Source organism: Equus quagga, chromosome 11 (genome assembly GCF_021613505.1).
Source record: "Equus quagga isolate Etosha38 chromosome 11, UCLA_HA_Equagga_1.0, whole genome shotgun sequence".
Lineage (NCBI taxonomy): Eukaryota > Metazoa > Chordata > Mammalia > Perissodactyla > Equidae > Equus > Equus quagga.
Window position 1 is genome coordinate 22,359,189 of NC_060277.1, and position 14,818 is coordinate 22,374,006.

The window sequence follows — 14,818 nt, forward strand, 5'->3', positions numbered from 1 at the left end:
ACTGTAAAATTTGTCAAAGGCATTAGATGGTAGTAATTAAAAGTTTGCATATGCTTGAGCAACTGACATACTTGGCTTTGTGTGTAGGTTTTTTGCCCTTTAATTTCTATGTGACCTAGGCTAAGTAAGCCTTCATCTTGTCACCTGCAAAATGCAGATAATAGCGCCTTCCTGTGAGGGTTAAATGAGATAACACGCATAAAGCGCTTGGCATACAGCAAGCTATAAATAGTAGATGTGATTATTTCCAGACTTATTATTAATGGTATAGTACAGAGCAACATACCCAAATTCTTGTTAGAGGTTTAAGTCTTCTTAATTTAATGCATGACTTTAAGCAAAGCCGTTAATCTAGGTCTTTAACAAAGACAATGAGTGCTCCCTGAGTACAAGAATAAGCAAGAGAGGAATTTACTGCAGACTAAGTAACACAGAGGACTCCCAATCTCCAGCACAGTGAGGGAAAATATGTTCATCTGTCAGAATGCGCTGGTGCCAGGAACATGGTTATTGATTAATTGGTTAAATGATCATTTAAAGGGCACTGATTAAGATAGTGGTTGATGAATACAAGACTCGCCACACACAAAAAGATTTTAATTGCCAAGGTTCTTTGACTTTCATAGTTTTCATCATCTAATTCTGAAGAACGTTTTTAAGACATTTTCCTCTGTTACGAACATAGGTTGGACAGAGATGTGGAGGTCGAAGATTTCCAGCGGTATTCTGAAAAGGTCCACACTTCTCTTTATGAGTGCCCCATTGAATCTTCACCATTGTTTCTCCTTCACAAAAAAGGAAAAAATTCCTCAAAGCCTAAAACAAGTCAGAATAAAAAGGTAAAAGATCTGCTATGCCAACTTCCCAATTGCCCTCATATTCTGTGCACACGGCTCTCAACACTGATGCTTTATAGAATTTTCTGTTTGCAACTGTGTTCATATGAAAAGTAGGATTCTTGTAGTATCGTATTCCAGTTCACTAGCTTTGTTGCTTCAATTCTTGTTCCCAAGAAACAGTTTGAATCAGCTTTTACTTATACTTCCAACTACTTTTCATTATAATGGTTATAAATTGCTCAGTACTTAACAATTTGTATATATAATATATTATTTAGTACTCTAATTCTCTATATCATTTGCTTTCATGTAACAATCTCAGGCTGCTGTCACAATCACAGAAATTCCTAGTTTCTGCTCTTACCTTTGTTTTCCCCTCCTGCCTTGACCCTCACTTCAACCAGTCACATGGACAGTTGATCTGCAGCATCAGCCAGAGCTGCTCCATCATCAAAATCTAGGCTTCTTAAATTGCATCCTCTGACTTCTATTCTTTCTCATTCATTTGCTCCTAGTAGGTATATTATTTGCCTTCATTATGAATGAAACTCTTAATTCCTTCCTATTCTTTCAATCTACCCCTCCGCATCCCCTTCCTGGTCCAGTGTTACCAATGCACTCAGGTGCCAGTACTCCCACGCTGGTCCAAGTCACCAGCATCTCTCATCTGAATTACTGCAATAGCCTCCCACTGGAGCCTCTCAAGAGGCCTCCTTGCTTCTGCCTTGTTCCCCAGTAATCTACTCTCAACATAACAACGAGATCCTTATAAATATGTTATGTCATGTCACTCCTCTGCTCAAAGTGGCTCCCCACTGCACTCAGAATAAAAGCCCAAGTCTCTACTGTGTCGTAAGAGGCTCTATGTTATAAAGGCCCCTTCCCCTCACTCGCTCTTCTGCCCACAGTGATCTCCTGGCTATTCCTAGAATGAGCCATGTGCGCTCCTGCCTTAAGGTCTTTACTCGAGCTTTCCTTCTGCCTGGACCACTCTTCCCCCTAATATCTGAGCAGACAACTCCTCCTCTAGGATTGCCCAGCTCTCCTCTTCTCAGTGAGACCTGTGTAACCTCCTATTTTATACCAGCCCGTCCTGACTTCTACCAGTGCTACTGGTCTCCTTTGCTTTTTCCTAATTGTTCTTTTTTCTATAGCACTTATCACATTTTAATTTATTATAGACTTTATTTATTATGTTTAAAATTTATTGTCTGTCTCCTGCTAGAATGCAAGTTCCTTTGTTTTGTTCATTGATGCATCCTAAGAGTCTAGAACAATGTATGTAGTAGGTGTTCAATAAGTATTTAGTGGTCTGCATCATAGGATTGTCATCAGGACGAAATGAGTTAATGCGTGAAGTGCTCTGAGCACGGTGCCTGGCATAGAATAAACATTGAATTGAATATTCGCTGTCCTATCTCTATAAAGCCTTGCGAGTGTTTCTGGAGGATCTATTCCTAGAGTGGAAGTGCTTGGCTTAGGGGAATGTGTGGTTTCAGTGTTGAGGCAATACCAATTTACACTCCCACAAACAGCATTGGAAAGAATCTACTGTCCCTCACAATGGCTAACAGTGGATATAATCAAAATTTTATACTTTTGTCAATCTAATGGACAAATAAGACATCTCATTGTGGTTTTAGTTTGCATTTCCTTGAACGCTAGTGAGGTTGAGCATCTTTTCAGGGGAAGAATCAGTTTCCTTCCAAGACTGGCTTCTGAACCATCAGCAAGAGGGAAGCATCCCTACCAGCTTCTCACTTCTGATGGCTTTTCACTGACCATTATGTCTTGAGCACTTCCCCATATATTTCAGCTATGTGGACCACTTTTTTAGAATCCCGTGAAACTTCTCCTTTGTCCACACATGATTTATCAATGTTAATAAAATAATTTTATTCACATATAATCAAACCTTACTACTTTTTCTGGATCCCTTCCTGAATTTCACAAGTAAGACGATAAAGTGGTTAGGGAGATAGATAACATTGATTTTTATGAAGGATTTTGCTATAGGACACTATGAAAGGTTTTTCAGAGGAGACTATGAAATTCTGATGCAGTCTTACTGTCACCTTCATATATTGATGCTAAAAGGTTTATCCTGAAAATCTTTTAGCTGGCACTTGAGCACTGATCAGTAGATCATTGGCAGCAGGCTAACATCGTGGGTTGACAAGGAGGATCAACCCTCTAAAACTAACATAATATACTTCTTTAAGTGAACATAGTTTTCTATATGAATCTGTCTATCAAATATTCATGGTTTCCAGGTTACAATCAACGGTCTTGGGAACTGTTAACACAAACTTTTCCATATTATAGGAAACCTCTTAGCCTTTCCGGTAAATAGTCTTAGAAACTCAACTTTGCAATAATAAGATACAGAATCACCATAGATTTAATTTATATTTTTTGGTAACTAGAATGTCAATGTTTGCTAATCTTCTCTCGTATTGACCCTAGTATCAATAGCTTCTTAAATAGCTACCCAGAAAAACTTGTGGCCTCTGGTTTAAATTTTTATTCAGGCTGAATCACAACAATTTGGGCTTATAATAATTTATTTTCACAACAACTTCCTAATATTCATTTTATAAATTTATTATAATTCATTTAACCATTAATAGACCTTTGGTTATTTCCAGTTTTCTCCCTTTTATGGGTGAAGATCATTGTATATTAATCTTTGATCATATTGCTGAATAAATCTTTCAGATAGATTCCTAGAGGTACAACTACTGGGTCAAAGCAAATTATTTTCCAAAAAGATAACACTGATTTATATTCCCCTATGAGCATATAAGAATATCTGTCTTACCACTCATGGTCCAGCTTGAAATTTTTTCATAATTTTTATGTTTTCAAATTTAATTAGGAAAGTAGTTTCTCATTTGGTGTTTAATATGATAGTGAACATTTTATATATTGCAAGAAACATCATTCTGGGCTATCTGGCCAACCATTCCCTTATCTGAGAGTTGATTCCCTACCCACCAGGCAGGCCAGTATTGTAGATGCGTGACCTCGTCTACCTGGATATAGATGATTGGACCAGGATAGATCATGTGAACTAAGCTGGGCTATCAGATTCTCTTCCTTGGAAACTTAAAGAGAGACTAGACTAAGCTGGTCATTGCACAGAAAGCATGTAAACCTAAGAGCTCTATGTTAATCATGCACAGAGAAAGAAAGCTGCTTTAGAGAAAGGAAAAAGGCGGAAAGCTGTCCTGCAGAGAAAGACGAATGAAAGCAGACATTGAGCAAAACCAAGCTGAGATACCGGAAACATCCAGAAAAGGAGTTGCCCTGACTCTTCCTGGCTTTCCAATTCCTGATTCTTGCCCCTAGTAGGACCTCACTATTCAAAATTCTCTCAGATTGTGTACGATACTCCTATATCCTTTCAATGCCCTGCCCTCTTTTTCTTAAGTAGCTCAACGAGTTTGGCTGTTATCTGAAACAAAAGAATCTCGCTAAATTGACATTGGTACCACCAGTTGGATTGCAACTAATAGACCCTCAGAGAAAAAAATAAAGTCAAAGTCTTGTGGGATTCAATGAGAATCCACAAACACACATACCCATTTTAGGATAGTAAACTCAGTCTCTGTGTTACATGATAGTGAAGTAATTGATTAGGTTATAACTTGTCTTTGTTATTATTATTTTTATTGTTATTTAGAGCATATATCCACAGAGGATTTAGAGTATTTGGTTGCCATATATAAAGATAAGAGTGAGACAAGGGTGATCATATCTCGCATTATAAGGCCTGTTACTCCACTAGGGTTGGAATACAGCATGGAATTGGGGGAAATTTCCCAAGATATGTTAGAGGAAAGGAGTCTCCTGGAAACCCCCCTCCAGCCCATTCTGCGCACCCATGGCTTGAAGCTATGGCCGTTATTTGTAGGTGAGGGCTTGGAGCAACAAATATTGGTGACTGGGTATATTTCCTCCATCCAAGAGAGAAGGCTTGCTTCTGTAGTGGCGACTCAGGTGCAGAATCCTGATGACTATGTGAGGAAGGGAAGAGGGGCTGGTGGAACCAGGTGGACTTTCCTAGGTTATGTGAGTCTCCGAGCTCCCATGTCGCTCTCTCCAATCTAAGCACCACCGTGAGAGTCTCCACTGCCAGATCCTACTGTAGGAGCTGCTGCCCTGAGAGCGCGGCGCTGGCACAACTGGTCTGCCCTTTCAGTAATTAGTCTGTCCTCTGCCCACTGTACCAGATTTTGAGGGTAATTCTGGGATATTCCTGGAAGACTGATTTTTTTGGAGGTCTTGTCTTTTGCCCATGTGAGATTAAGGGTTCTGTTGTTGATCTGTTCCAATCTGTATTATATCTTCTGGAAGATCCAGACTGCTTCGTTGTGCTGATGGAAACTCTCCTAGATTTCCAGGACTATTGTGGATTTATTTTATGTGTGTGGTTCTTCTGACATTTCAGTGGGATTAGGGAGGGGGAAAAACTAACTGTGTGTGTCTATTCAAAAATTCTGAGCCAGAAGTCATCCTGTCCCATTTCATCCTGTATCTCCCCCCAACTCTGGCCGTCTTCTCCAGTTCCCCCTACCACCAAACATTTCCTCTCTTATCTGCCCTTCTGTTGTTGCAAGCTTTCTTGCTAAGTGGGTCATCAGTTCACTCCCTGCTTTCAAAACCTGTGTGGCTTCTTATCACCTAAAAAACAAAACCCCATCGTCTAGCAAATCGTCTAGTGTCCTTTCTGTCTGGCACCAATCTGTCTTCTAATTTGCTATTTATAGGCCTGTTCCTCCAAATTGGTTTTCAGTTCCTTAAAAAACAGGAAGCACTTCTCACTTACCTTTCTATTCCCCATCACACAGCGCCCAGAAGTTTTCCTCTCCCTTCACTTCTACCTGTTAGATACTCAGTAAACATTTGCTTGAATAAATGAACAAATAACTGAATGATCAGATTTATTTGCATTTACCTTTTTTTGCTTTAGGAATTAAGGCTAAATAACCATTAAATGTTAGCCTACAGGTTCAACTCTAAATTTTAAAATCAGCAGTGCAATTTCAAGAGCACAAGATAATTTTAAAACTTATTCTATATCCTGTCGTATAAAAGTTTGCTACATTGCCTATCACCAAAAGTATTCTAAAATATTTTTAAGATGTTGCTAATTAAGTTAACATTTTATATAGCATGTGTCAATAATAATCTATGAGTTAAAGTGATACGGTTGCCTATGATATGAGGGTTTTATTGATTGATTCTCTCAGGGTTATTTTATTGCCAACTTTTCCATTTTTACCGTTGGTTAAGTTGTGCATTTAATGTAAATGATAGAGCAATTATCTCTATAGCTTCAGTTTAGCTCCACTTTACTATCACAGACTAGAATTTTGGATTTGTTAACATACAATATTGTTGTTTGTTGTTGTTGCTACAGCTGTCATTTGCTTATGGGTGGTTGAGGGAGAGAAGAAAGGAGGCTAATATTTCATGAAAGGAAAATGCACAAATAATATACACTTTAATCACATTATTATTAATGGTAAGGATCATAAATGAATTTTTGCTGCTGGTATGTCATTTTTATACCTTAATATGATTTATTTCCTTTTTTTCATAGGGAGGGAAAAGTAAAGATGCACCTTCATGGGATCCTGCTGGCCTGAAATTCCTAGAGCGGAATGCTCCAAGAGACTCTCATTGCCAGCTTTCCACCAGACCGAGAGCCATAGAGCACGCCTATCAGTATGGAGGGACCGCCAACAGCCGCCAAGAGTTTGAACACTTAAAAGGAGATTTTGGTGAAAAGTAAAGTAACACACTCTCCTTCCAGAAACTTAACACTATGGCTGGGCTTCATCCTTATTTACCATATGCCATCTTTTTCCTATGATCTTTCCTTTCTGTGCCACCTTAATCCTATTCTTTTATCATCAAAATAAATACTAAATAGTACATGATTCGTACTTTCCAATAAATTACATACTCTGTGACTTTTTTCCCAAAAGTAAGGTACGTGAAACAACATTCTCCTAAGAGTTTGCTGTGTTTTATCAAGAAGAAAAGACAAAGAAAGGAAACAGGCAAATTTCAAATGATGCATCCTCTAACCTTCATATCACCTTCCCTCCCTCATACAAATTGCTTTCAGATTGTAAATGGGAATATATCTGAACTGCTAGAAGGTTAATAAGGAAAGATGCTGAAAACACAATACACTTGTATTTCTGTTGGCCCTCAAGCTGTCTCAAAACCCCTTGCCTTTCCCCAATCTTTCATGGATCTCCCAGTTATAGTATTATTGAGGATTTCTTGTTATAGTGTTAGCATCCAAATATTCTTATATAGGTCTTACATAGCTCTTTCACATATTCATACAGGGGTGCATTCAATAAGAAAACTCTAGTGCCTTCTAGTTTGCTATTTGCCTAATAGGAAGAATCAATATTTCGTGTAATTCAGGAAGAATTTAGAGTTAATCAAACTAGAAGTTAGCCTAAATAAATGTATCTTATCTACGGCCTGGAGCTAAATTTCTAGAGAGTTTTGTTTAATTTCTACACACTCTGGTGGCTCTTTTTAACATGTGATATCCATTGATTAATTCTTACTGGGAAAAAATTGAATCTGTATTTTAGATAGTACATAAATCATAGTTTCTATGTAAATTTCTGCATGCATATTAATTGCTCACTAGTATGTTGTCCACATGAATAAGCTTCCTTAACATACAGATTTTTATTAAACGAATTGCAACCATGTTTTCAAAGCAATACTGATATGATCCTTACTGAAACACTTCCTTCAATGTGGAATGTATTTCTGTTGTATAAGGAGGTAGACCAGGATTTACATTTTTAAACTAGTCAAGCTTACCTAATATTCATTAACAATACTAAAGGATAATTAGAAGTAGTGCTGGTTGGGATTAGATAGGATGGCAACTTATTTATTCTTCCTTACACTCCATTGCTTTGGGAAGTTAGAGATCGCCCTCAGGCTCATTTTACAGGTGGTAAGATTTTTCTTTTCATTTGCAAGGTCTCAGTTTTCCATTCGTCTGAAAACTCGTTCCTCCCATGGGATGATTTTCTATGTCTCAGATCAAGAAGAGAATGACTTCATGACTCTATTCTTAGCCCACGGCCGCTTGGTTTTCATGTTTAATGTTGGCCACAAGAAACTGAAGATTAGAAGCCAAGAGAAATACAATGATGGATTGTGGCATGATGTAAGTTGAAGGCAGAGAATATTATCATCAGCAAATGTCCACCATTGTCAAATGGACTGACACTAATGCCCCACTATTGGATTCTCTAGAAACATCTCTTTTAAAGTTCTGTTGATATATACTCAGAGCTCAACATCAAAAACTTTTATTAATTCCTTATAAAAATCTTGAAGCATTCTATTTTGCAAGAGATACAGGCTAAGTGTAATTTCTTTTTTTTTGTGGTGAGGAAGGTTGGCCCTGAGCTAACATCTGTGTCAATCTTCTTCTATTTTATGTGGGATGCTGCCAAAGCATGGCTTGATGAGTGGTGCTAGGTCCTCACCTGGGATCTGAACTTGCGAACCCTGAACCACCCAAGCAGAGCACGTGAACTTAACCACTACACCACAAGGAGATCCTCAATTTTTTTTCTTTTTCTTTTTTTGGCAGATCAACTTCCATTTCTTTTTTTTTTTTTAGTGCAATTATTTTAACCAAAGGATCAAGGGCCACCATAAACTGAAGTCTGGTTTCTAAGGATTTTTCATTTGACTGGTTTCTTTCCACTGCCTATAATTCTCTAAATTTTCAACAATGATTGCTGAATGTCTTTTATAGGCTAAGCTTTGGAAGATACAAAGACTAAATCTGTTAGGAAGATGGGATACAACAGGGAGAATTTCCTAAACATTGAAGGAAATCAGTGTGTGTGTGATGGAAAGAATAAGCAATGCAAGCTGCAGTGCAATTAATTACAATAAATTTAGGAGAGAGAGCATGTGGGCTGGCCCATGGGAAGAGCTTCATAGAGAGCTCTGCTAAATATAAGCTGTATTCAGAAATAGGCCTGACTTTAAACTTTAAAAAGGCCTTAACTTTGAACCAAGTTTTAAAGGAAGGGATGAACTCCTACCCTCCAGAGAAAGGACTGCTTTTTTAAACAATTTCTGCAGATTTCCCACAGCATTGCAAAAGCCAAGTTGGGAGGTGAGGATCACAGCCATTCCCCTCATCCCGGGATGTACTTGAACTGTGCTACTGTCTTTCTCTCCATGCAGGTGATATTTATCCGAGAAAAAAGCAGCGGCCGACTGATCATTGATGGTCTTCGAGTTCTAGAAGAAAGCCTTCCTCCTACTGGAGCTGCCTGGAAAATCAAGGGCCCTATTTACTTGGGAGGTGTGGCTCCCGGAAGGGCTGTGAAAAATGTCCAGGTAAGCCAGTTGTGCCCAGGTACAGCCACTGACCTTTAGAGCTGGAAGACCATTTAATCCAGCCGTCATTTTATGGTTAGGAAATTGAAAGAGCAAAACTGTAGTTTGGCTTGAGGTGGAATATCAAAGAGAGGTATTGTCCTATGGGATGTCTGTCCGCCCTGTGATGTCACAAAGTCAGGAGTGATCTTTTGGTTCTAAGGTAGAGGTGAGATGAAAAAAGTTTCAGCAGTATAAATTGTCAGGAAAAGCTATGCCTCAAGGATGATGCTTATTTGTTCAGCAAGTACTTAGACTTTTATTGTAAAAAATACCAAAAACAAAAAGCAAGTCATTCCATTATATGTTATTGAGTGAAAAAAACCTTTCAGACCATTATGTAAACTATGATCTCATTTTTGTTTCTTACACACACACACAATTTGTAAATGTGCAAGGAGATGTGGTTAACCCTGGGAGGAAGGGTATAGTAAGAAACATGTTATTTTGTAATTTAAAAGTTTAAAATATTGCACCTTTAAAAGAAATATGTAGCAATAAAGGAAATGCACCAAAGTACTGAATTTTTCTTAACATAAGTATGCATTTGACTTTAACACAAGAGTTAATACATTTCTAAGATCCATTAATATATGTGGATAAAATTTAAAAAGGGGCAAGGGGTTCATAATTAATTTGATTTTAGGTAAGTAGCCCCATTCCATGACAAGCTCTTTAAAGAAAAGATTTCTAAAAGCAGTGTGACATCAGTTGTCTGAAGCAGCCTGAGTTTCCCTTCTGGTCGTATGATAAATGCTCCACCCCAGTCACAGCTAATGAAGCCAGCAGTGCAAGCTTTCTGCGTTTATTTATCCATGGTAGATTTAGCAGTTAAGAACTTTGCTAGCCCTCATCAGCATTAGGTGATCTTGGGCACAGCTGTCATTCTTGAACGAAAACAAACTAGGATACTTCCAACATGCCATTTGAAAACCACTGCCATTTATTTTGTCACAGTATGTAGAAAAATTTTCATAGCTTAATTACTGCAGGCTGACATTATCAAATGCAAAATTCCAGCTTCAAATAACTAGATACAAAAAGCAACTACCTGGAAAACTATTGATCATTCAGATAGCTAGGATAAACAAGGAATTGCTTGGTTTCTCTTAAGACTCAAATCTCTTCATTTTGTTTCCTTTTGGTGCAGCTGTGAGTGTTGGGAAAATGGATTTTAAGAATTATCTTCTCCCCTCAGATAAACTCAGTCTACAGCTTCAGTGGCTGTCTCAGCAACCTGCAGCTAAATGGGGCCTCCATCGCCTCCGCTTCTCAGACGTTTAGCGTGACTCCTTGCTTCGAAGGTCCAATGGAAACAGGAACTTACTTTTCAACTGAAGGAGGATACGTGGTTCTAGGTAACAGTGATGCGTGTTGAAAACATGAGTCATGAAATACGTCTTTCCTGGGAGTAGCTAACAGGGATATTGGATCCAGAGTTAAAACTTCAGCATGCCAAACTCACTCAACCTAGAAAATGGCCTCTTTCCACAAGGATCACTTCTCCCCTCCTACCGCTCCAGAGAGACACACGTGCCCATCCCTGTTTGCTTTCCCAAATTAGAGCTTCTCCACAGCTGCCAACCCTCTGGACATAGACCATCTTGGCTCCTTTAGAATTTCCTATGCTGCTCCGTGGTCTGATCCATGTCGGCTCTTGGCCACCTTGCTCTCTAGGTCTTTCTCTGACCCCATTTAGCATGACCCATTGTCCCGACTAAAGGAAGTTCCACATCCTCCCTTTGCCTGCAACCCAGCAGACAACACTAACCTTCCAAAATTTTATTTGTGGATTTTTATTCTCCCCAACTATTATTCTCTCGCTTATTCAACAAAGTTTTATTGCATGCCCCTGGTATGACAGTCCCTTTGCCAGGTATTGGCACATAATAGTTCTAAAAATGAATAAAATCCTAACAGGGTACACACAATCACCATCCAATCCACCCAACAAGCATTCTATAGAGCAACTGATAGTGTGAGGAAGGCCCCAGGATAGGTGCTGCGAAGGAGGTTAGGAGAAGGAAATAGAACGTTCCACATCTTCCCTGTGCTCAAGGCACTTAGGTGCTTTGTACATCCCCTCAATGAGGACACCCCAGTGCGGCCAAGTATACTTTCTTAAACCAGGTCCAATAGAATAAGTGGAGGTAGTATTTCCTCTCTTTGTCTGGCTCGTGATTTTACTTTCCCTTCTCCTCCTTTATCCCTAGTGAAACACCAACACTCACATTTCTCAGCCCTTTGTTGAATTCCAGTGATAAGAACTCAAAGGCATGGACAGCTTGAAATGCACAGCGACCTGCACAATTTATGTTCTCCATAAACATTAACAAATAGCAGGAAAAATTAAAAAGTGATTTATAAGGAGCCACGTCAAGTGAACATTATTAAGATGCCGCAGTTTGCAATGAGTCTCTTGGCATGAACACAGCTACTCTTAAGAATTTATTTTCTTGCATCACTGCAGTGGCGGCTCCTAACTGCTTTTGCTGCCCTCACTTTCTCTTTCCTCTGAAATTCTCTGCAGCACTGGCACCAGTTAGTTATTTCTTCATTGTCTAAGAATTATTTTATCATACAGATTTGATACAGTCAGCTCCCTTGTTCAATGACTGCAGAAAAAAATCTAACTTCCATACTGGAGCACTGGAGCCCTTCCCCACTCACCGTGCCTCCTTCTCCCTTTGCAGGGGACGATCCAGCCACCCCGGCCTCCACAGTGCTCTCCACACATCCCAGCCTCTGCACCTGTGCCCCTTCCTCCTCACTTTGGAAATATTAAAGGGTCCTACTAGCTGGACTCAATTTCTTCTCCCCTGAGCTTCCACGGCCATAGTGGATTTTCAGCAAACTGTCCACACCCCGCTTCCCACAAACAAGAGTGGTGTGCTGGTTATCTCAGCCCCCACAGAGCTTTCCACAGTGTTTCTAATGTGGAAAATGCCACTTTCCACTTATCTATTGCAAAATGTGCTAAACTTTCAAACACAGATATAAGAATATATAATTACAAAATCACACCGTGGTTACAAAATTTAGATTGCTGTTCGTGAGAGCTAACAGTGTTTCTCTCCCCAGATGAGTCTTTCAATATCGGGTTGAAGTTTGAGATTGCATTTGAAGTCCGTCCCAGAAGCAGTTCCGGGACGCTTGTTCACGGCCACAGTGTCAATGGGGAGTACCTAAACGTTCACATGAAAAACGGGCAGGTAGTGTGTTACGAATTGTTTCAACTGTCAGTCTCCTCTGACCTTGGATTCTGGATCTGAAGCAAATTTATGTCACAGAATTATTTCATCAATCTTTCCTAACTGGAGGGAAAAAATGGGGAAGCCATAACATGATATTTAAATGAAAGCAATGTTTGGATTTAGAGTCATATACTGGGAATTGATTTGGTTACAGCAAAGAGCTGTGGAAACGTGGCATAGCTAAAAAAGAAAAAAAATCATCAATGATAACAACATAATTCAAGGGTTTTAACAAAATAATTGGAACTTTTTTACAACAAATGCAAACAGCAGACATATCCAACTATCAAAACCAACAAACAGGGGCCAGCCCCACGGCCTAGTGGTTAAGTTCGCGCGCTCTGCTTTGGCGGCCCAGGGTTTCGCCGGTTCGGATCCTGGGTGCAGACATGGCACCGCTCATCAGGCCACGTTGAGGCAGTGTCCCACATGCCACAACTAGAAGGACCACAACTAAAAGATACAACTATGTACTGGGGGGATTTGGGGAGAAAAAGCAGCAAAAAAAAAAAGAAGATTGGCAACAGTTGTTAGCTCAGGTGCCAATCTTCAAAAAAAAGCCAACAAACACTAAAATATCTTTGTATCTATATGTATACCACATGTTCGTGTGTATACATATAATATACATATATTATTTTCAACTGGTATAACAGAAATAAAATTCTGTTATAAACACCGCCTTCATCCTAAAATAGTATTACTAAAGAACATTCATGAGAGTATTCAAATAAATATTAAAGAAAAAGCAGCATATTTTCATTGTTGTTCCTAACATAACTGATTTTCTTGGTTCCAGTACATTCTATTAAACCATATAATAATGAGTCCCTGTATGATGCTTACTATGTGTCAGGTACTATTCTATGCTTTATGCGGATTAATTCCTTTAAGCCCCCCAATGGCTCTGTGAAGTGGGTATTGTTATTATCATACTTGTTTAACAAATGAGAAAGAAGATGCCCAGAGTAAGTAGGAGCATTGGGATATGAACCCACACAGTCCATGCTCTTCACTGATACCTTAACTGCTTTGTATAACATCTTTAGAAATTAAAGGAATTCGTTCTTATTGTTCCTCTCCCTCGTCTTCTCGCCTGTGTCATCATTTTGTTCTCTCTCCTAGGAGCACTGAGTTTAAACCATTTCTATAGCCAACTGAAGAGTGACCCCTTGTCTTCAAATTGTAAAGCTAATCATGTGTGGATGTTGCTTCCCTGTGGTGAATTACTTAAGAAATTTAGTTTTATCACGATGAGGAGAAGTGAAATTAAATTATATAATGTACCCCGTCTTTTGCAGGTCATAGTGAAAGTGAACAATGGCATCCGAGACTTTTCCACCTCAGTGACACCAAAGCAGAGTCTCTGTGATGGCAGATGGCACAGAATTACAGGTGAGAAAGCTGAGTGTCCTGGGTTTCCTTTCTAAAATGAGTCTACACACCTGCCTGTGGGATAATGGCTTGGCAGAACTTCGGCTATAACTTATATGGTAGACTAGGTGATGGATGACAGTCTAAAGTAGCCAAGGAGAGAAAAGCATATGTTACTGGACGAAAATGTGTATATTGAATCCACATGTGGTTTGAAAATATGAATGCTGCCAAAATAGGCTTGGGGAGTTGCTTAAATAATGCATAACTTATGGGGGGGAAGTAGCAGAAAGAGTATCTTAAATATTCTCCCTTTCGAAGGAAAATGTTACAGTGTTTTGCTTGGTTAGACGTTGATGTTTTCAATGATATTAAGAAAGTGAGGGGTTTATCCTGGGATAAATAAAAGCCATTGCTGTGATAAATGAGTCCCTTTCATGTGAAAATTATTCACTCCAGAGCCACTTATGACCAGTCTCTTCCCTGTATTTCAGTTATTAGAGATTCAAATGTGGTTCAGTTGGACGTAGACTCTGAAGTGAACCATGTGGTTGGACCCCTGAATCCCAAACCAGTTGATCACAGGGAGCCTGTGTTTGTTGGAGGTGTTCCAGGTAAGAGTCATTTAAAAAGGACGAGTTTCCAAATCCCAAAAGCAGTAAGTTCTCATCACTGTTACTCTAGTATTAAGAATTGGGCCATGTGTTTTCATAAGTCACCTAATAATTCTCAAGACTTTAGATATAACGTCCTTTCATAGGAAACAGTATACTGACAATTGTGACTCCTCATACAGGGATCACAACACAGCAACCCCTAAAAACCAGACCCCAGCATTCTAACCAGTAGCTAGTACTCTCCCTTGGCCATATTTGCTCACTTTTTTCTCTCTTGCCT

The 14,818-nt window shown here is 39.2% G+C and overlaps 1 protein-coding gene across 2 annotated transcripts in view; it reads left to right on the forward strand.

Annotated features, from left to right (window-relative positions):
• Positions 1-14,818, forward strand: part of LAMA4 (laminin subunit alpha 4) — a 135,019-nt gene that overhangs the window by 116,167 nt on the left and 4,034 nt on the right. For both annotated transcript variants that reach the window (XM_046675768.1, XM_046675769.1), the window contains exons 30-37: positions 686-839; positions 6,448-6,635; positions 7,869-8,058; positions 9,099-9,254; positions 10,492-10,651; positions 12,375-12,505; positions 13,849-13,942; positions 14,416-14,535. In XM_046675768.1, coding sequence (XP_046531724.1) covers positions 686-839; positions 6,448-6,635; positions 7,869-8,058; positions 9,099-9,254; positions 10,492-10,651; positions 12,375-12,505; positions 13,849-13,942; positions 14,416-14,535 — 1,193 coding nt within the window. The remainder of the gene's footprint in view (positions 1-685; positions 840-6,447; positions 6,636-7,868; positions 8,059-9,098; positions 9,255-10,491; positions 10,652-12,374; positions 12,506-13,848; positions 13,943-14,415; positions 14,536-14,818) is intronic.